The 27,867-nt window shown below is 44.8% G+C and overlaps 2 protein-coding genes and 1 long non-coding RNA gene across 7 annotated transcripts; 2 read left to right on the top strand and 1 right to left on the bottom strand.

The window, feature by feature from the left end:
- Nucleotides 1-187: 187 nt before the first annotated feature.
- On the bottom strand, nucleotides 188-25,927 carry LOC127469589 (uncharacterized). Of its 5 annotated transcripts, none has more exons than XR_007904032.1 (5): nucleotides 25,666-25,927; nucleotides 24,675-24,802; nucleotides 13,604-13,884; nucleotides 12,393-12,561; nucleotides 188-6,584 (listed from the first exon to the last, which is right to left on the bottom strand). It is a non-coding gene; the product is annotated as an uncharacterized LOC127469589 (long non-coding RNA). The 5 variants fall into 5 exon arrangements; XR_007904025.1 differs by lacking the exons at nucleotides 13,604-13,884; nucleotides 24,675-24,802; nucleotides 25,666-25,927 and adding exons at nucleotides 6,982-7,060; nucleotides 9,443-9,526; nucleotides 9,658-9,797 and having other exon boundaries at nucleotides 12,393-12,428; XR_007904023.1 differs by lacking the exons at nucleotides 24,675-24,802; nucleotides 25,666-25,927 and adding an exon at nucleotides 17,024-17,116.
- Nucleotides 6,591-17,015, top strand: LOC127468249 (cytochrome P450 2K1-like). The gene is made up of 9 exons (XM_051781255.1): nucleotides 6,591-7,090; nucleotides 9,271-9,433; nucleotides 9,609-9,758; nucleotides 10,037-10,197; nucleotides 11,134-11,307; nucleotides 11,822-11,963; nucleotides 12,514-12,701; nucleotides 13,180-13,321; nucleotides 13,707-17,015. The coding sequence occupies exons 1-9, from the start codon at nucleotides 6,893-6,895 to the stop codon at nucleotides 13,892-13,894; spliced, it is 1,506 nt and encodes a 501-aa protein (XP_051637215.1). The 5' UTR covers nucleotides 6,591-6,892; the 3' UTR covers nucleotides 13,895-17,015.
- LOC127468180 (cytochrome P450 2W1) lies at nucleotides 18,034-27,867 on the top strand. The gene is made up of 9 exons (XM_051781145.1): nucleotides 18,034-18,396; nucleotides 20,221-20,383; nucleotides 22,258-22,407; nucleotides 22,502-22,659; nucleotides 23,534-23,707; nucleotides 24,692-24,833; nucleotides 25,216-25,400; nucleotides 25,882-26,023; nucleotides 26,621-27,867. The coding sequence occupies exons 1-9, from the start codon at nucleotides 18,043-18,045 to the stop codon at nucleotides 26,809-26,811; spliced, it is 1,659 nt and encodes a 552-aa protein (XP_051637105.1). The 5' UTR covers nucleotides 18,034-18,042; the 3' UTR covers nucleotides 26,812-27,867.

Raw genomic sequence — 27,867 nt, 5'->3', positions numbered from 1 at the left:
GGTCTGTGAATGGGTGGGTGAGAGCGATGGCCACCGGCCTCCTGCCTGCGGAGGGGCCTGGAAAAACGGTCTGTCTCTGGCACTTGTTCAGCTGGAAATGGAGGGGGAAAGAGCCAAACTTGGGTCCTGGTGTCAGCAAAAGGCTTCATACAGGATCCAGCCCTAGCGAGTCTCTCCCATTTCTATCCAGGGACCAGGCTGAGGCCAGGCTCCTCCTTCCCCTCTGCTATGAAGAACAAGTTCCTCACCTGCCACTTCTGAGAGTGCTGAGTCTTGACTTAAAAGCACATTTTTCAGGACCCAGCCCTGGCTGGTGTCATCCCAGAGCCCTGGGGATAACACTTGCAGGGAGGCAGTATGAACTTCCCTCAGCAACCCAGCAGGATTTTGGAGGAGCCATCCCCATCCTGCTGCAGTGACATGAACTCTTCCATCAGCTGTCCGTGGTGGTAATAACATGGTTGCTTATCCCTCATTAATCCCCATGGTTTAACGCCGTGCACAAACCTGATGGACAGCACTGAGTTATTTTATGCCTCCTACAAAGGATGGGTGAGCAGGAGGGTTCCCATCACATGGCATGAATGCTGATGAGGCTGGTAAAACCAAGCAGTTTTTGGCAGATGCTTGGGAAACAGTGAACTTCCAGATCCTCAAGATGGATAATCAAGAAAAACACCCCTATTGCCTGCAGGTTTACAGCACATGCTCTACAGATCCACAATCTCCTCCTGAAGGGAGGATGAGAAATGGCTTTAATTTAACCTACCCAAGTGTTAACAGTAGATTACAGTAGTATTTTTTCTTCTTTGCTAATAGCTGCAATTGGTTTCAGACAGTCTTTCATCTGTTTTAAGTTGATTTTTCTTTTAATTAAATGACTGAGCTAAGTAGAAAGAATTCGAGGCTGGGGAAAAAAAGAGAAATAGCTTCAATTTTTAAGGACAGTCATTATGGAAATATTACCTGCAGCTCTATTTAAAGTGTGTTTTGTTTATGCCTTGATTGCTTTCTTATTACAGTATTGAAATTCTAAATGGAAAATTACACCGTGTTCTATTACATAAGTAACTGGTTTAAACAGCCTGAAATTTAAGGTTTTATTATTAGGTGTTCAGTGCTATGAACAATGGAGGGTTTTTATTATACGGCAAATGGCACTTTTCCACTTGATTTCATTACAACACTTGGTGGTAAAAGCCAGATACTCTTCTTTCATAAATACATGCAGCAAACTGTCTCCCAGATCTCAGAGGACTGAGCAGCAGAGAAGCAGCTTTGGTTCATCTGGACAAGTTTAGCTGAAGTGTCAAGGCACTTGATTTTAGCAAACTGCCCAAATTATGTTCCTTACTTTCTGGACTTGCTGGTTCCCCATGTGATGAAGGAAGAAGTCAAAGGAAAAAGATACACAGGAATCCCACAGCAGAATTATTCCCAGACAGACAGTGACAATCCATTCCAGTTCTGTTTAATATCTTTATCAACAATCTGGATGAGAGGATTGGGTGCACCCTCAGTGAGCTTGTAGATGACACCCAGTTGGGTGGGAGTGTACACATTAAGAAAAATTTCTTCCTCAAAAGGGTTGTCAAGCCTTGGAACAGGCTGCCCAGGGCAGTGGTTGGAGCCAGCGTCCCTGGAGGGATTTAAAAGATGTAGATGTGGTGATGAGAGACATGGTTTAGCGGTGGCCTTGGCAGTGCTGGGGGAGCAGTTGGTCTCAATGATCTTAAAGGTCTTTTCCAACCTAAACAATTCCATGATTCTAGGCAAAGGCAATATCAAGTTGATATATTTTATTATATCCAAATATTTTTATAACCTATTTATTAACTGTCTGTCTTTGGAGCCTTAAATTTTGTAGTTACCTGCCTTCAGGTCAGGTATAGTAGCAGGTGTTTGGTTATGGTTACTTAATGTTTTTATTGCAAATGCCAGTTGTATCTTCTAGAGTTTCCTTTAAAAGTACATGCTCTCATACAACCTAGTACACGTGCTTTTGCAGTTAAGGATGTATTTTTCCCAAGGAGATCAAATGAAACCCCGGTTAGATAATCAGTGTGAAGAAAAAAATCTCATTTGCAGATTAAGCCAACCAATTCCAAAGAAATTCAATAAAAACAAAGCAGTGCCATAAACAGAGAATTAAATGTTTTTTCCATATTATCTTCAAAGAAGTGAGAGACTTTGACAGCATCAGGGAAATCTGAAATAGCTGCTTCAATAAAAAAGTGCCCATTTTACAAGAGAAATCAGATAATTTGTAAAGCGTCCAGTGTTTCACAGAATCTCTAGTCTGGAGTCCTGAGCCCTTTCCAAAAATTGGAAGGCTCAAATTAGAAGGCTTCCCAAAGTAGGGAATATCTTGGATCTTCCTCTTTCAAGGTACAGAGGTTGATAGATTTAAAAAAAAAATCCTTTACTTGAATCTGAGCTGTTAGTCATTAATTAGGGACTAAAGATTCATTAAATATGGACTAAACTAACATTTAAAAACTGTTTGCTCTTTTACAACGTTGTCAGTTAGTGCTGAAAACTTATTCCACTATTGATGTTTATTTGTCAGTTGTACAAATGTCTCTTGAGAAGTTATTACACACTTACCACTACTTTTCAGAAGCACAAAACTGAATAATACATCAGAGAAGAACCTTTATTCTTTTTTATGGGCAGGGTAAAGTTGGTGACTTCCATTATTTTCTCTCTTGCACCACGCTGCACCTTTTAAAAGCCTGAAGACTCGAATTATCAGGTAGTTAATTTGAAAATAATTTATTGACAAGCCATGAAAGGCTTTGAGTAAAGTACTCGGGAATTTTGTAGCTTCACTTGGGATAGCTGTAAGAAATTAATGAGATGAACAAGACCAAGCACATTCAGATGCTGGAATTTGTGCCCTTGAGACTGCTGTTCCCAGCCCAGGCACAGAACACACCTCAGAGAAACATCCTTCCAGGATCACTCATTCCTACACCTCACCCTTGCAGGGCGAGCATGCCGCCAGCTCTTACATAAGGTCTCTTGCTACATCACTGCCACAGGCTGTTGTAAACCATTTTTCTCCCTTTTAATTCAGGTTCCTAGACAAGCAAAAATGCAGAATATTGCCAGAATAGTCTGGGGAATGGGGATTTTTGTTGTGGATGATTAATGAAGTATTATTGTTTAGCACTTACAGGGAAATTGTAGTTTCATGCCATTGAGGTCAGGGCCTTAATATGCTATGTGCTCTGCAAAGATGTACAGAGTGATAGCTCATTTTCTGTTATTACTGAGCCAAAGCCTCATCAGGTTAGAGAGGAATGTTGTAGAAATAGTAATGCTGCACTGAGATGCAAAGCAAACCTTTATCTTACGCTGCTAGTTGCAATTCTGGTATATCTAAATCCACATCTCTACCTGCATCCAGACAGGGGCCCAAGAGTAAGATGCTGGCTCTGTAGATACCTACCTCCTAATCACCCTTCATGACATGTCCCAAATTTCTCTTGGATTAATACAATTTCTGCAATACTCCCTGTTGAGATAGACTGAGGCTAGAGACCCCGAGCAAAAAATCCTTGGAGTTATGACAAGGCATTTGATTTGATTTCTGACTTCCCAGGTCAGGCTGCCATGACTTGGTGTAAATGTGAGATCTGGAAGAACCTGGTTCTGGCTATGGTCACAAGGGACTTCACTGCAAATGTTTTTGTAGGTATGCATATTGAAAAGTAACATTACCAGCACCAAACCCAAGGATCTCCCATGTATTTTCTCACTGAATGAGACTAAGGAAGGAATGGCATCCATTCAGTACAAGAAGAAGGCTTTTAAAAGCACCAAAGTTCCCAAGAATGGTAAATGCTTAACAGGAGTGGAAAATACTGTCACCTTAGGCTCTGCACAGGGACAATGCACTAATCCCACGTACAGATTTTTTTTATTTTCTTCCCCCAGTGACCAGACCCATCACATAAATTCTTTCAGCTCAGAATATGAAAAAAAAAACCCATGAGTCTTTAAAAAAAAATTTTGCAGTGAAATAACGATTTTTAAAAATATTTTTCCAGGAGTCTTTCTTCTCAAAGTAGATTTGCAGCCCACACTGATTTGACAGATAAGTGAAAAGAAACTAACAAGTTATTTGTATGAAAATGAGCATACTGAACACTTGAGATACTGATCACCACCCTGTAGTGATCCTGCAGAAATACAGATTGGCAGGGTGGGAAGAAGTGGGTGTAATCCAATAAAACAATGCCATAATGATGAAAAATTGAAAGAGGTCAAAGTCGGGAAGCTTTTGATTTCTTTTTGCAGTGGCATTTGTCAGGGCAAGCAAAATCCATTAGCAAGGAGCAGCCCGAGTTTTAACACATCTGGGTCTTTAAAAATGTTAATGTTTAATAGGGTGTGCTCAGGCTTTATATATTCCTGATAACAATGCACGGGCTGATAGGCATCTCCAGAGGCTGTAAATCAGTGGCAGAGCCTCGCAAGGCACACAAGCACTTGGTGTTCACTCTCATGGTTTATTATGTTATCAGCAGTCATTGACTGAATTATGGCCTTATAACAACTCTTTCCCTGCATTATCCTACAGTTACTGTAGCATTGTTAACCTGTGTCCCATTAGAAGATGATATGACCTTCTCCAGATGAGCACACAGAAATTACTGTGGCTGTTTAATGTACAGGCTCATTTTCTAGGAGGAACTGAGCTGTGCCCACAAGATCTGCTTACCTTAAGATGGTATCAGTTCTGGCTTGGGCTGGTAGAAAGACAAAGACACGTGAGCAGGGAGCAACGTTTTCTCCCCAGTCCTGTGTGGGATGCCTCACCTGCAAGCCAGCAACTCAGTTGTAGGCTGTGTTTGGAATTGCATACTGGAAACCAAGGTACATGAGGAAGAAGTGGAGGTGAAGGCATCAGATTGGCTGTATTTTAAGACTGCAATCATTCCCTCCCTCTGGAGAGCTCCTCCATTATTTCCCACAGTGCATACACCAGCCCAGCGGGTTGCAAGTCCATGGGCTCACTATTTGAGAAAGGGTTTCACCCTATATTGTCACCAGGTACAACCTGAAGCTTGAAACAGATTGGAAGCCCTTGGGAAGGTGCTTTTGCTTGCTATGGCAGCAGCCAGCTCCATTCCAACAGACCTGTATGTAAACAGAAACAACAGATTTCCTCCACTGGTACCCAACTGGCCCCATGTAGGGTTTTTTTCCTCCCTCTTACTGTGTATTACAGAGTGTCAGGAGTCCCAGTGGTCACACCATTTTCTCAGAGAAGAATCTGATATTCTTGGAAATGTCTGGGAGAAGAGAGTGCAGGAAAAGACCTCATAGTTTTGCAGCAAATCTTGAGACTGACACGACCATCCATTGCCCTCTTTTCTTTGCCCACCCTGCACAGGAAAGTTCCCCCTTGTGAAAAACTCCACTCCTGATAACAAGCCTTGGAGAACAGGCAGATGTGCAGGCACCTTTTTCATGTCAATTTAGTTAGAGTTTATTGATTCCCCTTGCCTTCAGCTAATGTACTTTTATTATTATTAATAAATAATCATCATTTTTCCATCAGTGGAGCCTGCACCCGGGAGCCTTGGAGAATTCTATCAAAAGTATTATTAAAGCTAAAGATTTCTAAAGGGGTGAACAGCAGCCCAGCCCAGTAATCTGACAGAATCTGCAACTGGGGAACAAAATATCCCCACTTGAGAATATGTGATAGAGCATCAAATTGACTTTTTCCCCCAGAGTTACCATTTCAACAGTGGCCTACTGTTCATGATCACTTCAGCTTTGTTGTCATCCCTCCAGGATGCAGAGGGTGTAGGTGGCTCTTGGGGAGCTGTCTCCCAGGCACGCAGGCTCTTGCAGGCCCCTGCCCTGGCATGGTACATGACTCAGTGCACCTGGAGGGCCAAAAAACTGCTGCTCCTGCCTGGCACCCCCTCTGCAACAGCTGCCCAGGCAGCCTCCATCCTCTGCCTGGCCAGCTGCACTCTGATCTTGGCTCCTCCCAGATTACAAAGGTTCAGGATCTCTTTTCCAATCTAGGCAGAAGGATTGCCTGGAGGGGACGGTTTCTCCTAGAGGATTACAAGCATCTGCCCATAAACAGAAAGAGTCATCACCAAACACAGAGCCAGACATGGACACCCAGTCCTCTGGACAGTAAACTGCAAAATAATGACTGAAGTGGTTTCAGGAGTGGTTTGGGATTGCTGGGAGAGAATTTTTGGGACAAAGATCAATAACAGTGCTAGCAATGAAAACACTGTGTTGCTCAAGGAGGTGGTTTCACTGGGGTGGCAGGAAAGTAAAGAGAATCAAAGCTGTCACCTGTAAATAGATCTACTCCCATTGGCAATCCTGAATTAGCACATCTTTATGCAACCACCATTCCAACTCCTCCATGGTCAGTCTTGTCTTTCCTGGGGGCTTACTTGCCAGCTGCACCCTGGGCCATGTGTTATTGTGGGCTTTCCTGTGTCCTGCTTCCTCCATTGCATCACCAGTGGTCCAGCTGAGCCCTGTGACCTGGCATCATGGCAGCAATCCAGCTTGGGTCCTGTTCTTGAGTTCTGCCCCTGAAATAATGCAGAGAACAACATGCCCATAATACAGATTTTTCACTGGAAAACAAACACCTTGTCCCAGTCTTATAGATGAAATAGGAACTCCTGATTAAGATAATCCATGGTTCAGAACAAAACAGGGTGGTTTATTTGTCAGCATAATGAATGGATGGTCTGAATGGATGGTCTAAATGGATGTTAACAAGACCACAGAGTCCTTTTCTCTGCACAAAGCCGCTTCCCCAGAAGGTGTGTTCAGGAAATGACAGAAGGGCTATAAAGGGACCCCAAGACACTCATGCCCACACTTGGATTTGGCCATGGCCATGCAGAGTTTCCTGCAGTACGTGGGCTCCAGCTCGCTGCTCTGTTTGGCAGCAGGGCTGTTTGCTCTCCTTTACTTTCTCACCAGCTCGAAGAAGTCGGTTTGCAGTTTGCCTCCTGGGCCACGGCCTCTTCCTCTGATCGGAAACTTGGACGTGGTGGACCTGAAAAAGCCGTTCCAGTCGCTGACAGAGGTAGGGGCTGGGTGAGCAGAGAAGGGGAAAATGTGCAATTCCCAAAGTGAGAAATGCAACTAGAGAAATGGAGATGCAATTGTGTTTGCTTTGCACAGAGGGCAGAAATGAGATATTTGGCATATAGGCCGACTGGCAGAATGACTTTACCTTCGGAGGTGTACACACACAAACATGTATTTATATGTATAAATATAATACATACACTCCTTTCTTTTTATGCACTTCAGTGTAGATCCCCATCCCTTGCAATCAGCTCCATGTTGTTGATGTTTCAAGCCCTTCAGAGGCTGCAGGCAGAAGACTCAATTTGGGCCAGTCTGCTGACAGATCAGTACTATTTGCCATCAAGAGATGTCTCACTGCAGCCAGACCTCTAGGAAGGATGGATGGATGGATGGAAGGAAGGAAGGAAGGCAGGGTATCATCCCCACAGCAGAGGGAAGGGGGTCCTATGCACACATTTCCAAAGATAATTATATCCCTGCAATGCAAAGCACAACTCTGCCTCCCTAGCCATTCCCCTACACACACACACTGGCCAGGGTTATTAAGGACTTGATACATGGCTTTTATATGTCTAGCTAAAAAATTTGTTTTTTCTTACACAGTTCCATGGATACTTTTATTTTTAAAAGAAAGAAAAAAACCCCTTAAATATTTTAAAGTCAGGGGCAATGTTTGTTTCCGAAAGTGTCTGCTGTGTTCCCATAGGGAGGTGGGGACAAGTCAGTGTGAATTCAGATATCATCTGGTTGCTGTAGAGACAGCTGAGGTGCTGTGAGTGACCTGTCACACACCCTGTGTGTGCTTACTGGACACTGTGATGGAGGAAAGACAGTCCACAGTGCACTCCTTCAGCCACTTGAACATCTGCAGTGAGAGGGCAGTGCAGACACTGAAATCCTCCAGTTCATCGTAGAAAAAAGGACATTCTGGGCTGCAAAAGAATGGAATTCCTGTAGCAGGCATGCAGTGCTCATCTGCCCTGATTTACAGTGCAGAGACCAGAGATTGTGATGGGCTTCTGGTCCTGAGCACCCTTCTGATCCTAGGCATGTTTGAGGATGTCAGTATGAAAGAGCAACTATTTTTGGCAGTACTGGGGGATTTTATAATACAAATGTCATGTGATGGCACCAGACTCGTTTCCTGTAATCTACTAAGCAGCTTTATTTAGGCTTTCAGGCCTTCCACATTCAATACTTGTGTTTCTGAGTAAAAACAGAGTGGATGCCAAGAAGCACTAATGCAAAGAAATGGCCAAAGGAAGGCTCGAAGGCAGCTGTGATTCCCTGCCCCTGGCTCTGCTCACTCTGTGAGCTGCCAGGGATGAAAGAACCAGTGCTAATGTTATCTCCCAAGCCGTCAAACCACCATTTGATGAAAACAAATTCAATTTGTCTGGTGTAATAACAGGAGCTGCTTCTAATCTGAAATTCAATTTGTGGAATGTATCTAATGCATAGCAAATGGTAACCCAGGCACATCAGAAACAAGGAGACATTTGGAGCTGGTGGCTTGAAGTGTGTTTAAACGAAGTCTAAAATACCAAGTGAATGATTAGCTTGTCAAAGCTACCTTTCTGTGTAGCAGATGATCCGTATTTAATTTGCTGTAAAAGCCTAGTGCTCCTGTGACATTATCTACAAGAACAGGCTTCCTAGTTTCTGGTGGCCAGCAAATAATTTTGCAATGACTGCAACGCTATGCACCTTGCCATAATTGGAGACAAGTGCTGTCCTGAAAGAAAGAGTTATTGTCTAGCTTTGTTTTTACAGTGTTTGTGGCTTCAGCCTCAAAGGTGTGTGCACGCCCACTTGCCTCAGGTCAACAGCATTACAATAAACAGGCCTGCCTGCCACAGCATTCTCCAAACAGCCTCCCAGTGTGGTATCACTGCACTGGCCTGTTACTACAGAACACCACAGGAATGCAATGGCATTTTATTGACTCCTCTGATAGGAGCAGTGATAGCAGACACCTTGTTGTGCAAACAGGGTGCAAGCTGAGATGCTGGCAATCGATAGCTGTTGCTCATTACTTGAATTACAGCAGCACCTGGAGACTTCAGGCAGGGCTAGGAGTCTCCTTTTGGTCTAAAATCCACCTAGGGTGGCTGGTACTACTGTTTGAGTCCAGATCTGGTTTTGAATGAACATATTTATTCACCTTGTCAGCTATCCAAGACATATGGCAACGTCTTCACCGTGCATTTTGGACCCAGGAAAGCCGTGGTACTGGCTGGATATGAAACCATCAAGGATGCCCTTTTAAATCATGCTGAAGAATTTGGAGAGAGGGCAGAAATACCCATATTTAGGAAAATGACACAAGGAAATGGTAATTGACCTTTTGATTGGGTGGGTTTTGTAGTTTTTTCAGTACCTTCTTACAGCAGAGGGTATTGCCATCATACAGATCCATTTTTGTGATCTGAAAGAGGTACCAGTGTGTAAGAAAGCCTTAAAATGTTTATGAAAAACAGGTGATATGGGATGTTACATCTTTATTTTAGGCATAGCATTCAGCCACGGAGAGCTATGGAAAACTATGAGAAGATTTACCTTGTCCACACTGCGGGATTTCGGAATGGGAAAGAGAACCCTGGAGATCCGAATCCTGGAGGAAGTAAATTCTCTTATCAAATATTTTGAATCCTATCATGGTGAGTGTCAAGTCTTTCTTCCAGAGACAGAAAACAGGTCTAGCAGAACAATAAAAATTAATGAAAGTTTAACTCTGAGCAAATGGTATCTCGTGGTTAAAGTTCAGCATATGCTGCAGTAGGTTATTGAACCGAGGCCTTAAAACACTGAAACTAAGTTCCTTGCTATGCATTCTGGGTGGGGAATGAGTTTTCTTTGGGAGCTCAGGACTATATTTCTATAGGAAATCAGACCAAAAAAAGCACAATGTCCTTTCTTTCAATTGCTTGAAACACAGGGAAACCATTTGATACGAAAGTGATACTCAACAGTGCTGTATCCAATGTCATCTGCTCGATATTGTTTGGAGAGAGGTTTGAATATGATGATCCTGTGTTTCTAACATTGCTGGAGCTGATAAATCAAAATGCTAAGCTGTTGGGCTCCCCTATGGTGCTGGTAAGAGCTCTATTTTATGTTTTACCTTTCAGATTTTTTGGGGGATATCAAGTTGTCCATATTTGTTCTCCTGGCCTCCCACAACTTGCTTCTTGAAAACAAGAACATTATCAGCCAGCCAGCCTGTACAGAACACATCTGTGGTTCTGTATCTGAAACACATAGATTCCCAGGCTCCTGTACTTAGTCAGTGAAGCTTATTAGTAGAAGAAAAAAACACCAAAGTCTTCACAAAACGAACAACTTTACCCTCTTTGAAGAGCAGAAGCACAATCTCAAACCTGCCTCCTTGTATTCCACATTCAGTAACTCTCTTAGTTCTGCTTCCCCTACCACCAAGTTTGACAAACTTCTTTTTCTTTTATTTTGGCCACTGAAATTCAACCTTAGCAAACTAACAGCCTGATATAAACCTGTTCCTTCCTGACACAAAGCTTCTGCTTTGACCACCAGTGGAGTGAGCCACGCTGGGGTCTGTGTCTGTCTGTAACCCCAGACTAGCAAAGCCCAAAAAGCACCACTCAAGCACAGGTCAGAGTAATGTTGTCTGTCTGTGAAGGTGGCCAGTTCAAGTCCCTTCTGCTGCCATAGGGGTGTGGCACACCTGGGGACCTTCCCTGGAATAAGTACAATGCTCTCATTCCAATCTTTCACATCTGAAACCCTCTGTCCCACCATCTACACAGCTGGAAGCCCTGAAAGAAGATTTAAACTGGTGAATCTCCCAAAAGTCATGGCAAGGACTCATGCAGAGGCATAACAGAACAGAACACTCTGCTTCAGCAGGAATCCACTGCTGCTTAGACAGTACATGTGAATGTGGGGGAATTACAGCCTGAAATGTCAGGGCATGGGACAAAGGGCAAGCAGTGTGATTTGAGATACCAATTTGTGTTCAAAATGCCAATTAACAGTAAGAATTCTCTTGCTCCACAGTTATATAATTTCTACCCATACCTTGGATTTCTCTCTGGAGCTTCCAAGACTGTGCTACAAAATATCAGTGAATTGAACGCTTTCCTCCAGAAGCTCTTCCAGCAACACAAAGAGGAGCTTAATGAAAATGACTTAACAGGCTTTGTTGATGCCTTTCTGGTAAAGCAACAACAGGTACTTTAAAGCTGAGTCTCAGAGTCTTTCTCTTCTCTTAGCTATGACTTATTCTTAGGACTGGCCATCTGTCAGGGACTGGGAGTGCGTGGAGACAGAAGGACTGCAGTGAGCAGGATATATCAAACCTTATACTCACAGTGAGCTGTGCTGGACTTACTCCATGGCTCCACTGAAACTGCTGGTTAAAAGGCTGTCATGATGTAACATAAGTTACCACTCAGCACACATAAAGAGGAGATCATCCCAAACCTTCCTGCAAGAATGGTACAGTTATAAAGTGCATTGCAATAAATAAATTCCAACTAGTATCTAGAGCTGGGTATTGCCCATATGCTTGGGACCAGACAAATTCCACACAGCACAGGCTGTATTGCTAAAATGCTAAATGTTTCGTTTTCCAGCACGTTTAGAGTCACAGAGAGCTAAAATGCAGATAAAAATGGTGGCAACACAGTCACATATAGGTGTCACTTGCTGTAGAACTTATGGCCATTACCCAAATGTTTTGAAGGAGTCAAAGAAACCCCACACTATGTTTGACAATGGAAACCTGATGTTTTCAACCTTGGACCTCTTTGCTGCTGGGACTGAAACTACATCTACAACTGTGCGCTGGGGGCTCCTTCTGATGATGAAATACCCAGAAATTCAGAGTAAGGCTGACAAGTCTCTTGTACAATTCCTTGTTGTATGCTTAAGGCTTTGGTTGTGGAAGGGAGTGGAACTCATTCAATGCTGCCTAGAGTAATGATTCTGAGTGCTCTGAGAGTGATAACAACCGTTGACTTTGTAAAGGAATTTTTTTCAACTGGATTGCAATAAACCAGCCCAGCCAAGTGGGAGAGGCTGAGGGGCAGTCTACAGTTACAGCAAAGCTCCCCTGTGATTATTCGCCTGCAGGCTACGGGCTTACGTCACTAAAGGTCTCCTCAGGAGCTGATTCTGATCTGGTTTCTGTGGAAGGTTATGGGGTAACAAAGGTGTGTAGTCAGAATCAGGCATGGGATGGACTGTAGTGACTCTGTTCAAGTTCCCTTGGCTCAACTACAAACCTGAAAGAGCCATACCATGCCCCGGCTTACCCACTTCTGCTCTTCCCAAATATTCACAGTTTTCCCTTTTCTTCATCTTTGCCAAACTGGAAGTCATTTCAGTTGCAAGGTAAGATTGTTATCAGCTTCTTAATCCTTTCCTCCCTCCAAGGAAAGATTCAGGAAGAAATGAACCGTGTCATTGAACCAGGAGAGCTGCCTAAGTTGGAGGACCGGAAAAAAATGCCTTATACAGAAGCAGTGATACATGAAATACAAAGGTTTGCCAATATTGTCCCTATGGGTGTATCACGATCAACTCCCAGAGATGTGAATTTCCGAGGCTATGTGATTCCTAAGGTGAGCTTTGAGGACAGCAGCTTATGCTGTACAGATTCCTTACACTTTTCTTTAAAGCAGACAAAGAAAAATACAAATAATTAAAGACACCATGATACATGTTTTCATGTGACCCTTTGTCTTGGATCCGGGATAACTGTTGCAGCATACAATGGACTGTGGTCTGTTACAGCTGTTTGAATCTTGAATAACCATAATTAAATCGCACTGGTTTGAGTCTTTTATGTCAAATGTGGAGCATCTACTTCAGCATCTTTCTTGAAAGATCTGACTCTGTAAGAAAGGAATGTTTTGTGGTCCAAAAAATAAAACAGCAGCTACTGATAACAGGCAGAACCACAATGGGGCAGGGAAGCATCCCCAGTTCTGTTTGTCATGGCTCAATCTTACTTGCCTCTTCACATTAGAAACAAGAAAGCAGTCTTGCTCAACTAGGAGAGTGATCTCCTCTTCCATGTGTTTCTTTGATCCCTTTCAGGGTACTGAGATTATTCCACTGCTGACCTCTGCTCTGAATGATGAGTTACACTGGAAAACCCCGGATCAGTTCAACCCTTCCCATTTCCTGGATGCCAATGGGAACTTCATTAGGAGAGAAGCATTTATTCCATTTTCCATAGGTGAGAGGGGGTTGTGTGTGCGTATCACCTGGGGCTAGGCTAATGGCAGTTTCCCCAGACTCAGGAAAGTATGAAGGCCAGGGATACAGAACAGAAGATGAGGGATTTCTAGTAATTTTTTCTGTCCACCATTGCTGTCAGTAACCACCTGTTCTCTAGGAGATCTGGGAAGCACTGATTTACTCACAGTCACTGAATAATTTCATATACCTACAGCCCTCTGTGTAGCTTAAGTCAGTAGCACCTTCAATACACAAAGAGAAGGAAGGGAAAATTTCCTACCTCAGCAGTCTGCTCTTACAGACTGTATCTCCAGTTTAGGTCTCAGAGATCAACACTAACAGTTACAGTGCTGATCATTAACTTCTCTCCTGGTTGTTTTCAGGACGAAGGGCTTGCCTTGGTGAAGGACTGGCCAAAATGGAGCTGTTCCTCTTTTTTGGGGGCTTGCTCCGCAAATTCGTTTTTCGTCCCCCTCCAGGAGTGGATAAGTCAGACCTGGATCTCACTGCTGATGTCGGCTTCACCTTGAACCCCATGCCTCATCTGGTTTGTGCTGTGCCCTGTGAATGATCAAACAACATGGCAGTAGAGTAGTGAACACTTCAAGCTTGAAAGTAAGTTTAGTTACAGGGGGGAAAAGCCATCTGTACCTGAGCTTTAGGGCAAGGAAGACACCAGGCACTGCTATTTTTCTCATTCATGCTATTCTCTCCAACAGTTCTTGTGGTGTCTCTAATGCAAACCCTTCAGACAGCCCTGAATACTGCTCTCAGAAGCAGTGTGATTCATTCCTGGAACAGCACACCAGAGATGCTGTTTTCAGGACTGTTTGAAAGAATGAAATGCCTTCAAGCCTCCTCTATAGATGTAACCCATCAGAGGCTCTCCCCTGACAGCCTCCAAGGGGAATTTCTCAGCCCAAAGTCCAGGCTCTACAGCAGAGCTAATTACTGATGGCCCAGCTGGAGACAACAGACACCTAATGGATCTGGAAATCTCCTCAGGACGGTTGTTCAGCTGAGCCTCAGACTGAGCTCCCATTGTGCCATACAACCTGCCTTATCTTTATTACAGAGTCCCAGACATGAGGGTGTAACGTGGGCTGATGCCAAGACCCAGGCACAGGACAGTTATCGAAAACATCTAAGTGGTTTGGGAAGTGGGTTCATTCCAACTCACACCAGGCACTTCATGCTGAACAGCCTATTTATGATGGGGCCAATTTAGCAGCTTTCTGCTGCTGCTAAGAAAGGAATTTCTACCACTCCCTCACCTCTCCTGGCTTCATCCTGGCTCTGGCACTTGTCCAATCCCTTATTGGGCCATCATAGATCCCTAAACTGTCAGAAAATGACCAGCCATGGCAAGTGAAGAGTTTCTGAATCAGTGTGGCTAAAGTGACAAGTCCATGGCAGTGGGAGGGCAATGCAGCCTCGGGCTGGGCAGCAGGACTGCCACACTCCATCAGAGAGCTGGGAGAGGCTCAGCCCTCTTCTCCACTTGTCCTTGTGAAAACAGATGTAGAACTAATAATAGAGTCTGGAAGGAGAAGCAGGTTAGACTTTGTAACCAACTTGGTTACCTGTACCATTAACTTGTTGTATGGGGATCTCTGTGGAAAGCTGGGGACACCCCAGAGACTGTGGCTGTCCTAGAGCAGCTGTTTGATTACTACAATTGATGATTTATTTCATGTAGCATCCCTTAGGAGTAGGAAGAAGTTGCTGTACCTACAAGGCTACACTCATTGAGGGAAGCATGATACATGAGTGAAATCCAAATGGGGGTGCAGGTACAAGAGAGGAGGCTGCTTTGTGTGCTGTGAAACAGGCAGGAAACCATACGTGGGTTAGGGAGAAGTGAGTCACTAGAGATGCTTTTGTGTTGGTTTGGAAGTGAGAAAGGAAGGTTAGGATGAAACAAAAAAAGGGAGAAATAAAGTTATAGAGACTGAGGGGGCAGTTACGGCAAATCTACAACATAAAATTAAAGTTGCTGTCACCTAAAGATGATCTGTGCTGCAAATGGAAGGAAAGAAAGGAGAAAGAATATGAAGGGATGACAAAGTAGGGTGGCCTCTGGCCAAGACACTGACTCTTCTCACTAGCTTTAGTTCACACAACTGAAGGCAGCACTCTAACATTTATACTGTACCTTGTACTTGTACCGGTATTGCACTTGTACACGTGCTGTACCACAGGGCCAGCTCCTGGTTACAGCTCAAGGAGTCTGCTGGGCAAGCTGTGCAACAAGGAAGCCTTCGCCGCTGCGCTTGTGTACGTTTGTTTTGCTGTTGCTCTGTTTGCAGTCTGACTACTGCAAGCCTGACCTTATCACCCACTTAATCATTAAATATTTTGTTCTGTTGATCTATCTGGTGTTACAGTATGAAGTTGATTTTGGGTCAAACTGATAAAGTTGGACTGCACCACCTTTAATACACCCACACTAGAGAGGTGAGCACAGGGATCCTTGGGCAGCACATGCAGCCAGGACATGTTTGGCAACACAAAGAGTGAGCAATACTCATAACCACAAACAGCTCAAAGGAAATAATTGAATTTTAATTCCAGAAAATCACAACCGCTGTGTGAGTCAGGATGTGGCTCTGCATGGCTTTATGATGTGGCCCCTTACAGTGGTCCCTGTGTCTCTTGCCCTTGCTTACAAGGAACTCATCACTGTAAAAGCCATCAGGAGTTATCTGAGCCTGCAGTCCTGGGTGCACTGCTGGTCAAGAATGGGACTGGCAGGAGAGGCATAGAAATCTGGGAGGATTTAAGTTAAAGGGCGTAGGGCTGGTGTTTCACCGGCTGGCTCTCCCCAGGCTGGCTGTCTGGCAGTGCAGTGGTTGCACTTCAGGAGGCCGATGCCCCGTGCTCCACATCCTCACCAGCACCACCCGGTTCACATGGGGTGGCAGAGTGCCACGTGGGCAAAAGGGATGGAGGACAACCCGGCCAGGAGCACCCCGAGGGGCCCGGCTGCCCCAGGAATGCACCCGGAGCAGTGTCAGCGCCTGGCAGGTGTTCCATGCTCGGCTCTGTGTGCTCAGGCAGGGCAGCACGTAGCAGCGCGGCTCCGGAGCGAAACACGTACCAGACACATTATTGAGACAGGAATTTCTTGTCATCCCAAGAGTTTTACTTACCTTTGTCATTTTAATGCATTGCACTCAGAGCCTGGTTTGAAAAAAAACCCACAATACACTCCCCTTGGCTTTTCAGAGATAATTTAAGTCTCTGAAAGACCTTTTTAGGATTTCAGAGGTTCTCAGGGCAAGGATGAAATACCAGGAGAGTGCCAGCAACACGTAGCTTTTGCACTACAGGGTGCTTCCAATCAGAGAAAACCCTGCAGGAACAAGCATTTTGCCCAGAGTGCAGAGCATGTGCAAGTTCTCATCCCAGTGCCCACGTTCTGTATCCTGTGCCAGCCTGATCTTTCCTGCCTGTCTTTACAGCCCCTCTGCCTCTTCGCTCACTGAAGCAGGCAGGGTTGAGTCATCCTGGGCATGCTCTGGGGGAAACCGTTGCCTCCAGCCCATTTCTTGGAAACTAATAAAAAAATAAATCCCAGAAATGTTGTGACACACTCGCTGCTTCTGCTTCTGGGTGGCTGTTGTGCTGTAACATCTCCACACCACACAGAGAGCTCCAGTGTGCAACACAGCACCATTTGCTCTGGGACCCTACTCACCATAGCTAAGTCCCACTCTGGATCAGGTCCTCTTCCTTCCCTGTCTTCTTTGCATTTGGGAGGCTGAGGGACCATATTTGCTGAATAATGGCCTTTATATCGTCTAACCTTTGGACAAACGTACCTTTAGCCTTGCGCTTCCTCATCATGTAAGAGAGCTCATTCTTCCCCGAACGATCTTATTCCTTTGGCTGTTTATTTCCAACTTCCTCCTGAAAACCACTATTCAACCAGGTAGACTTCAGTTATTTTCTACAAGATTTAAACCTTTATGAGGGATACAAGCTCCAGGTATTTAGCATCTTTGACTTAAAATCATTCCATTCTCCTGTCTTGTTCCCCTTCCGGAGCCTGTCAGGTCAGCTGGCTTCATTAACTTCCCCAATATCTTCCCTCTATCTCTTAGAAGCTGCTCTTACAAAATGAAGAGTCCTCCCAGAAGCTTCAAATCTAATTTTGTCTTTCCATTCCACTCATGAATCCACTCATGATCACTTGATCCAAGCTAATTTTCCATGGCTAGCTATTACATGTCCTCTGCTTCAGACACAAAGTCTGAAATCACATCCCTTCTGGGCAGTTCAGAGCTGACTTTATGAAGAAATTTATGGGCTACAAGCCCCCAGGGATACATGGGCTTTACCATTATTAACAACCTTTGATCTCCACTTGACATCAAGAAAGCCAAAGTCTCCCATAACAATAGTATTTTTTCTCTCTAGTAACACAGAGATCTCAAATCCTATCTCAATCTGAATCTGGACGTTCTAATAGGATTCATAAAAAACCTTTATATTTCCTTGTGTCAGCAGAGTGCTTGGAGGGTCATAGTACTGCTAATGAAGGACCTTGAGGTCTCGGGGAGGAGGAGGTTATAGAGGAATGCCAAGCACCTTTTCCCATGTATATGTTCTTGCACACACATGCATGGGTTTGTAATTTGAAACTCTCTTTACTTCTGGACAGGCTTTGCAAACTGCTTAGACCACATTCTCTGAGGTGTTTAAAGAGGGTGGAGTATGCAGTATTTATTTAGGTACTCTACAAACCTTAATAAGAATCGAGTGCTTGTAGCAATCGCAGAGAGCAAACAGAAAGCCAGCTGGCAGAAACTGAACAGTGCCACTGCATTTTTATTGCTTATAACCCCCAAAAACCAGATTATTACTAAAAAAATGTCTTTTTTAATTTCGTTTCTCTCTGATCCTACATTAATTTGTCTGCTCTGTGCAACAGTATTATTAGCCGTAGTCTATTTTTCAAATGGCTATAAAAATTCAACTTTCAAATTACCTCCTGGTCCAACTCCTCTTCCGATCATTGGTAACCTGCACTTGGTGGATCTTAGAAGGCAAGATAAATCACTAATGAAGGTAGGACAAAAACCCCCTAACCCAGACCCTCACAGATTTTAAAGCTGCCTGGGATGTATCAGTGAGAACTTTTTTGTCTTTTTAAATTCAAACTAAATTGTAAAGGTGCGAAAATTGCTTTATAATATCTTTCTGGGCTTCTTCTAGTCAATTCTTTGTTGATGCAATGTAATTTAGGAGCAATCAACCATTAAAAAAAGACCTCTGGGTAATATGGGATTTCTTCATGTAATTGTGGTGATGTACATGAAGTCTATAATGCTTGTGGGATTTGAAATATTAATTTGACAGCTTGGACACCCAGAAATCTTTTAAAGTGTTAGGACGTAACTAACGTGAAATGAAATTGCTTCCCTCCCGTACGCCCTGGAGATCTGGCAAGAGGAATTCCACAATGCAGTGACCCCAAAACTGCTGAGGAGAGGGCCAGATCCAGACGCTCCACTGCAAAACCCCCTTGATGAATTGGATACGCGTTAAAATCTGGATGGCAGTACAGGAGAGGGATGGGAAAGTTGCGCTAAGGAACCGGAATGAATAGCCTGTAAGCTCTTCTGCTAACCTGTAATTATGACAACTTACCCCACTTACGGTGGTAAAGTGTCCTTCGGTGCAAGACGAGGCTGGCACAGCCCGGGGCGGATCTGTGGGTGCTGAGCCCGGCTTCAGCAGACGGCACCCGCGGGGACCGACCCGCGCCAGGGTCACGGAGAGAGTGAGCAAACACACAGCGCCGGTTCACGGCTCCCGTCACACCGGTGCGCAGCAAACACGGGCTGTGTTGTGGGAGCAGACCTCGGGGGGCTAGTGCTGCCATGGGGTGAGGCCCCAGCACCTGGTGTTGTTATGGGCAGTGTCAGGGTTGGGGTCAGTTTACCCAGCAGGGCTGGGCAGATGCTGCTGCAGCCTCGGAACGGCGGTTCGGAATTACCTCCGCACGCTTTTGTCCCTTGCTACTCTGTATTTGGTATTGCCTGTATTTGCCTTTGCTTTAGGATTACTCCAGAGGGGTTATCCCTCCATCTCACCCCACAGAGAGCAAAAAATGGTGATTGCACTGAGCAGCAGGCGCCGGCTGGTGTGTGTTGGCTGGGCACTGATGGGTGTCCCCTCTTCCCTGCGAAAGCTACTAGTGGCCCAGCACAGGCTAAGGCTGCACATATATACCTTGTGTTTGTTTAGGCAGCAGATTTGGACTGTGGCTTCCCATCACCTTGCTTCAGCTCAGCCCAAACTCTCCTTGGCTGTCCCCAAGTGCTGTTTTCAGGTTGCCAGGAAGCAAGATACAGAGGCAGTGATGGGCTAGACATGGGCAGGAGCAATCCGCCCACAGTCCCCAGTGCAGTGCCGAGGAGATACACAGCTTCTCTGGTCCAGTAGCAGGGGTGCATGAGTGCTACCAGAATTTTCCTGTGCAACAGCATCATTATTTGTACTGAATTGTCTTCTCTCTTTTCATCTTTCTCCGGTTTGCCAACTTTTGTTGCCATTTGTGGTCCAGTCTTTAACTCTAGGTGGGTTTTATTGCTTTTAATTTATTTCCTCCTTAACAGCAAAACCAGATTAATAATGAACTGACGGGGTGGGGGTCCTTTCATGGTAAGGGGCCTGAATTCCATATGGATGCCAGCAAGGCATCCATATGAGATGCCTGGTGTTTGACCGTGATGAGCTCCAGCTCATGGGTGTCATTCTGCAGGTAGCGGCTCTGCAGCCATTCCCAGCAGGATGCCAGGATGGAATATGTCCTTTCAGAAAGCAACAGGTGCTTGCTGCATGCACGCTCCCTCCCTTCCTGACCATCACAGCTCGCCTCTTTTTCAGCTTGCGGAAAAATACGGCCCCATCTTCACCCTCCACTTTGGGTTCCAGAAAGTTGTGGTCCTGACCGGGTACGAAGTTGTGCGGGAGGCGCTTGTGAACTACACAGAGGAGTTTGTAGACAGACCATCCATCCCAATATTTGACCAAATTCAGAACGGAAACGGTACTAGAGCAATGATGGGGGTGGGTGGGAGGGACGACACCATCGCTTAGTGCCAGCCTAGCTGTGCATCCCCGGAGCCCGGCTTTTAAACATCCCCCTTGGGCCCTTCTGAAGCCAGGCTGACAGAAGACATTTGGCTTTCCTCACTTGCGCTCAGTGACTCCTGGCTTTCCATCATTTTTGCTAATGCACTTGCAGCTGATCCGTATCCTAAAAGTTCAAGGGTGAGGAGTGGGATTTTTAAAGGCACTGTGGTGATTCTGGGGTTAATTTCCATAAGGAGTTGATGTGAGCAGTTCACTGCCACCACCACGTTTATGAACCTTCCTCATGTTTTCAGGGGACTTTGGACTAAGTGGTTTGGCTGTTTGGAGCTGTAGGGTTTTTCCCTTTCTCCCACTGCCAGGTGCCTCAATTTTGGACATTATCAGTCCCCACATCTTTGCCTTCCCAAAAGGCTCTTGGATGCATGAACATGAAGTAAGTTTGGGCAGAAACAATAGACTGAGGCTGGAAATTCACCCCCACAAACAATCCCATAATTTTTCCAAGGCAACTCTACATCCCTGAGTATTTCAGAGGACATTTTGCCTTGTTCATCCTCTGCTTCACCTGAGGCTTTAGATTCAAACCCAAAATGAAGCTTTGTATGCTGGTCACAGGCTGAAGTTGGGATTAGAATTAGAAATAAAATTACCCAGCCATAGTATCAATAGATGAATTTATTGCTACATATATAAAAGGAATCAATGGAGAGAAAAGTATTTTTTAGAGCTAATTTACATGTAAAATATCCCTGTGGGAGACTGACAGTATTGCACCATAAGTCCTTTCACACTTATCTTCTCAGCCCAAGTCTGAGGCACTTAGAGGTGACCCAAAGATGGAAGTTCTCATTGTTAAGTAACAATGGTCACAAATTTTCCCCATGAAACATTTTTTCTCCAGAAAATGCCAATTTGTTGACTGTGAAGCTGTTCTCAGAAAAGGAATCATCCAGATGAAATTAGAGAAAAATTAAAAATTGAATTTTAGAAATTTGCTTTGAGATTTTTAGAGAAAAAAGTTTTGCTTTCCAAATTAAAACTACACTGTTTTAAAACAGAGATTGCTCTAGAAAAAGCAAACACATATTAAAAATCTCACAGCCAAGATGAAGACGTGAAGGGCTGGAATCCAGCTTTTCAACTGACACACTCTGAGATAGTTTTTTGATTATTCACCCAATTTTTTCTTTACAGCACTGACGGGATGAAACACCCATCCCTGCTTGAAGGTTTTAGTGATCATTGAAGCATGAGCTCAGAAACCTCCACAAAAATATCAGTATTTTTGCCACTGCTGAAAATACAGCATTACTGGGAATCTCAGTAAAACAGTTTAGCACTGACCAGGGTTGAGAAGACTAAATTATTCTATCCTGTATAGATAAAACACCTTTATGACTGGAATAGAACAAAGGGAGAAGCTTCAGAGATACAAGGTTGTTGCTTGAGGCCTTAGACCTGTAAACAGTGGGGTTGGAAAGGTTGCATGATTGAACTTAAACCAACATCTCCCTCCAGCTCTACAGCCAACCTGTACTGGTCTGAAAGCCATCCCTGCTTATCTGCCACGCAGGAGAGGGCTGAGGTAACTGGTTTGGGAGGGAACTTGTTTTCCTCAAACGACAGGCTCAGTGAGACTGGGAGAATGCAGCTGAGAGGATATAGGGATGGGGCCCATAGAAATGAGAGACCCTTAGTCCTTAAATCCATGGGAAACTGGGCAGCAGAAACACTTGCGGAGATCCTGCCTCATCCAGTCCTGTTTTGTTTGGTGTGGTGGGGCTCCTCCGTGCCTGAGCCCAGCACCATGTCTCACGGCCTCTCCAGGTCTGTTCTTCTCCATCGGGGAGCTGTGGAGAACAACCCGGAGGTTCACCGTGTCCAGCATGCGCAACCTCGGCATGGGGAAGCAGATGATAGAAGGGAGAATTTTTGAGGAGCTTCACTTCCTCATTGAGAGGATCAAATCCTTCAAAGGTGAGCTGGGAACCATCGCTGTACAGCTGTACAGCCTCATACGTGTCACAGCTGCTCAACATCTCACAGCATTCCCGTCCTCCTCCCGTTGCAGGGGAACCTTTTACCCTGCCGTCCTTCAACTGTGCTCCCATCAACGTCACCTTTGTCATGCTGTTTGGGGACAGGTTTGACTATAAGGACCCAACATTTCTCACTCTCTTAAGACTCATAGATGAAGTTATGATTCTTCTGGGATCTCCATATTTAAACGTAAGTGACCTGTCCCACAGATTAACCATTTTTTACACTGGCACATCACGTCTGTGAGCTACACAAACCATAGGATCTGCTTCAGCAGTTTTCAGATGTTCAGAACCAGCCATTAAACCTAAAATGTGACAGTTCTCCATGTGCCACCTCGGTCACCATAAATGTGCTGCCAGATTCCCCTTTGCTACTTTCCTTTTGATCCTGCACATCCATGTGGAGCTAAAATAAGAACTGAACTATGGTTACTTTAGCTCCAGAGATTATTTTTTGAGGGGGTTTCAACATAATTGAACCATCTAGGCTTTCTTTGCTGCATTCATTGTTGATGTTTAGGTGAGTGACACTTCACAGATTGCATTAAAAATGCTTCCTTGGAGAGTGCCAGGAAAAGGTGGCTTATCTTCAAACTATCCAGGCTGATCTTCCACAACTGATGCTGGAATAAACTAACTAGTCCCATACTGACCTAATCTGGCTGGTGGCCTGGCACACTGCAGCCCCAACTCTGTTGGGAGGCTGACCAGGCTGTTACCAGCAGACGATCTGTTCCCACAGAACAGCACAAGTGCTTAAAATTTGGTCATACTAAATAAAGACTCAAATGGTTGCAAAGCTCTCCCTATTGAAAATCTGCCCAGGAAGTCCCTGGGATGCTGAGATATTGCTACTGAAGACAAAATTCAACTGATATGTTGTGCCTTGGGAAGAAGCTGTTTTAGCACCTACCAAGGTCATGGGTTTGATCTCTCTACCAGCCATTCACTTAAGAGCTGCACTCAATGATCCCTGTGGGTCCCTTCCAACTCCGAATATTCTGTGATTCTGTGTGATATTTCTGCAGGCCTAATGTTTCTCTTTTTTAATTCCCCGTTAGTATTTCAATTTCTACCCGTTCCTTGGATTTCTTTTCAAAACCCACAAGATTATGCTTAAGAAAATAGAAGATGTGCGTGCCATTTTAAGGCAATACATGAAGGCGAGCAGGGAGGATATCAATGAGAACAGTGTGAGAAGCTACATCGATGCACTGATATTCAAGCAACAAGAGGTATTTGACTGCTTAGCTCTATTGACTGTTTCTAATGTCTCCTTTGGATTTTCTAGCTAAAACAGTTGCTAAGTCTTGATTTCAGCCACGTCATGTACATCTGTTGAAATCCATGCTGTTATTCTAGTGCTGTTGAAATCAGGTGTCAGACTCTTATAGTTGGTGCATTTTACTGCAGGGATTTTTCTATCAAAATTAAGATACCAAAGCTACAATCTCAGTGCACTCCTGAAATAGCAGCACTAATAATGTGAGCTTCTTGTTCCTAGTAGAAAATGCATGAATTCACATGAAAGCTGACGCTGCCTTTCTTTTTACGACAACAAATCAATTAATCGTTGATACTGTTGCTCTAAGATAAATGATCTGCTTAAAGTACTTGAATGATAAATCATCAGTACAAGTCCTAACCCTGCCCTGCATCTTACTTAGTAGAGATTTGGCAGTTTCATGCATCAGTTGATTTCATTCAACATAAAATACTTGGGCTCTGGGGTTTTTTCTTCTTTCCATCTGGATCCGGGCACTAAGTATTCTACTCAGTTCTGTGGAGGAAAAGTTAACACAATTCTAAAGGCCAGGCAAAAAATGGCCTGAAAGGTGATTTTGGGCATTGCTGGGGATTCAAACCTGCCCCTGGGCAGGAGTAGTCCCTCAGAGGTAGGATTAGCTGAATCTCCTTCTGTACAGGGCTCTTTCCAAACCTGCAAGGCTGAGCCTGTGAACAGCACCTGGCTCTGGGCTTTTTCCTGCTTCTGGGTGGAGATGGATATTGAACCCAAACCCCACTCCAAACTTTCCAACTGTGGTGCTCCCATCTTTGGTGAGTGCTGTGCATTCAAGATCAGGTATACTATCTTAGCACCCAGTTCACAAACACGAGGCCATTGTGGGCAGTGTCGTAGGCTCTGCAGTATTCCCTCAGCTTGCTGAATACTAAGACTGATGTTTTTAAGACCTTTCTTACCTCTTGTGTTTTTCAAGGAGAAAAACAAGAAAGACAGCCTCTTCCATGATGAAAACTTAATGGCATCCATCCTCGACCTGGTCATGGCAGGAACAGAGACAATAGCCACCACACTCCAGTGGTCCATCCTGCTCATGATGAAATACCCAGAGATTCAAAGTGAGCAACTCTTACCTACACTCCATCCATGGCAAGGCTGAAATGGGGAAGGGAGAGGCCTGGCCTCAGATCCACAGAAGCTCTTTTGCCTTGAGAGCTGAATCCTGCCTCTTCATTGTGATGAACTGATGCTGATTTAGGTCACAAAATAGTCCCTTTGCTAGTCTCTTGCTAGGAGAGAGGATGAGTGGAGACCAAAGTATGATGCTGAGGAAACAACCCATCCATGTGCCTGAACTAGACACAGAGCAGGGAAACCCACACTGGAGCTTTCAGAATCCTCTCCCTCCAAACTCTGGAATAATGGAGTCCCAAAACCAAATCCAAGGAGGGAGTTGGCTTCCTTGCTGAGACAAACATCCCTTTTGTTTTTTCCTTCCAGCAAAGGTACAGGAGGAGATCGGGAGAACAGTCAAAGCTGGAAGCTGGGCCACGTATGAGGACAGGAAGAACATGCCGTACACAAACGCGGTGCTACACGAAGTGCAGAGGTTCATCACCCTCCTGCCCCACGTTCCACGGTGCACTGCTGTTGATACTCACTTCAGAGGCTACTTCCTCCCCAAGGTAGGTACCTGCTCCATCCCAGGAACAAAACACCCTCCTCAGATTTGCCAGTGTCACTAGAGAATGGTTTCTTTATAGGCAATTATAGGATAGAGTCCAAAATCATCCCCAGAAGAGTTTCTATTTTGCATCCAGAGAGACTGGTATCATAGGACTCAGACCATTCCCTCTCATACTCAGGACTTACTCCATGAGTGACCCTGCTTTACCTCCTTGCTGCCATCTGCACAGTGAAATAGCTGCCAGAGAATTTGTAGGATCTTACCTTCTACTTGAAGTTTTCACATGGGGTTTGTTTTCAGTCCTTGGCACTGGTGGGAAAATCTCACTGATCTCTCTCTACTGGGTGATGGGATAAAACCCTCAGGGTCTCCACCTATTCCAGGTGGAACAAATCTGGGACAAAAAAGTCTGTGTGACAAAAATGAACCAAAACAGAGTACTTTGTTTTCTTTTATTAATTTGTGTACCTTTCTTTCAGGGTATAATTGTAATCCCGTCACTTACCTCAGTGCTGCTGGATAAGACACAATGGGAGACACCACATGAGTTCAACCCCAACCACTTTCTTGATGCTGAAGGGAATTTTGTAAAGAAAGGAGCTTTCCTGCCCTTCTCCACAGGTAACTAAAGGGCTGATCTGCACACAGAGCTGAGGCTATGGCAGGACCACTTCATTACAATATACACTTAAGAGGTTTCATGGCCCTTAACTCGGTCAATAAGCAAGCAACCAACAATTCTGCATCTGGGCAAATGGATGCTTTCAGAGCCCAGCTCTCCAACCACTGAATCTAGTACAAAGAGCGGTAGGAAAGAAGAAACACACTCATTTAAATAAGTGGAACATTAGGATAAATTCCACAGGAAAAGTGAGTTTCAAACCATTCCACTTTGGAAGGAGGTGGCATTTATCTGTCAGGCTTTTCAAAGCCCTTCTCAAAGAGAAAGGGTTAATGTATTAACCCTTAATGTTATTTATGTAATAACCCCGTTACATGGCTGTGCCCTGCTGCTGCAGGTGGCTGTGTGACAAAAGACTAGGCAGGCACACTGTGCCAGCTATCTTTAACAACACAGGCTCCTCTATTCCCAAATGGTTTAGTGAATTTCAAGGTTTCACTCTTGCTCCCATTGCAACATCTCAGATGCTGATGTGTCCATGGCAAACATTCCAGTTTGATTTTTCCATCAGGTTAACTCTTTGCTTTCCTCTGCAGGGCGAAGGAACTGCATCGGAGAAAGCCTGGCCAAGATGGAGCTGTTTGTCTTCTTTGTAGGGTTGCTTCAGACATTTACTTTTCGACCCCAGCCGGGAGTTTCAGAGTCTGACTTGGACCTCACTGTCCCCCAAACAACTTTCACATTGAGGCCTCAGCCTCAGGCGACCTGTGCTGTCCTGCGTGAATAACCACAGCCTTGTTCAAGAGCACCCCAAAAACTGGGAGGCTGTTTAGACCCAGCTTTGCTCAAACTCGCCATCCCCCCGTCCTGCCACATCACCCTCTTTCACGTCCCCTTCCCATTGTCTCCATCCACTCCCACTCCACTGCTCCATCCACCCCATAGGTTGCTCTTTGCTCCTGTGCTTTGGGGGCTGTGTGGGATCAATTACAAGCCGTGATGGTGCTGACAGTCACACCCCACTTCTCAAGACAGACTGTGCATGGAGCCGATGAAGGGACCCACCAGCTGGCCTGGTGATGGGGATGCAGCCCATGAGGGTGTAACACCCAGGCTCCCACAGTTCATAATGTCACAGAAATCTGCCCAAAATCCTGAGGAAAGTGACACCGTGGTTTGCTGGAAGCCACAGAAATACACCGTGGGTCACAAAGCTGAACTATCCATAGGTACCTCCTGAACTTTTAGCTTCTGGCAAAATTCCACTAGGATTTTGCCCATCAGGCAGCCAAGTCAAGCACTAAGAGTAAAAAAACCAGACCAATTCATGTGACTTGAGGACAAAGTTATTTCTGCCCTGGACTAGCATCCTGGAAGATGCCCAGAGTCTGCAAACCTTTCCAGATGAGGAAGTGCTGCTACCACCAAGCTCAACACTACTTCACAGTCTGAATGAAACAGGAACCACATTTCTAAGTTGCAATTTAAATCACAAGGCCACGTGAGATTTGCACCAGCATCCCATCATAAGATGCTAATAATACAGAAAAATAAACTATACACACCACTAGTTTTATGCATCTCTGTCTTTCCTGACCTTGTTAAATAGGAGCAAAGACTGTTCCTCGCTTCAGACCTCCTGCCCATGTCAGCAGTCATTCCAGTGTTTGGGATGGTCTGGCCTTTGGAAGCAGCCATGCAATTTTCCTGCAAATGGCATCTAATTTCACAGTGCTCATTTTGCACACACACATGCACAGACAATTGGGATCGGGGATTAAATGAGAGCTGGTTTTGGTTGACTTCCTTTCCTCTGAAGCTCTGCCTGGCTATCTGTAGCTCT

Source organism: Manacus candei, unplaced genomic scaffold, assembly GCF_025592945.1.
Source record: "Manacus candei isolate 608988 ecotype Guabito, Panama unplaced genomic scaffold, ASM2559294v1 h1tg000002l, whole genome shotgun sequence".
Lineage (NCBI taxonomy): Eukaryota > Metazoa > Chordata > Aves > Passeriformes > Pipridae > Manacus > Manacus candei.
The sequence above is the reverse complement of the archived record's forward strand: the minus strand, read 5'-3'. Positions and strand labels throughout refer to the sequence as shown.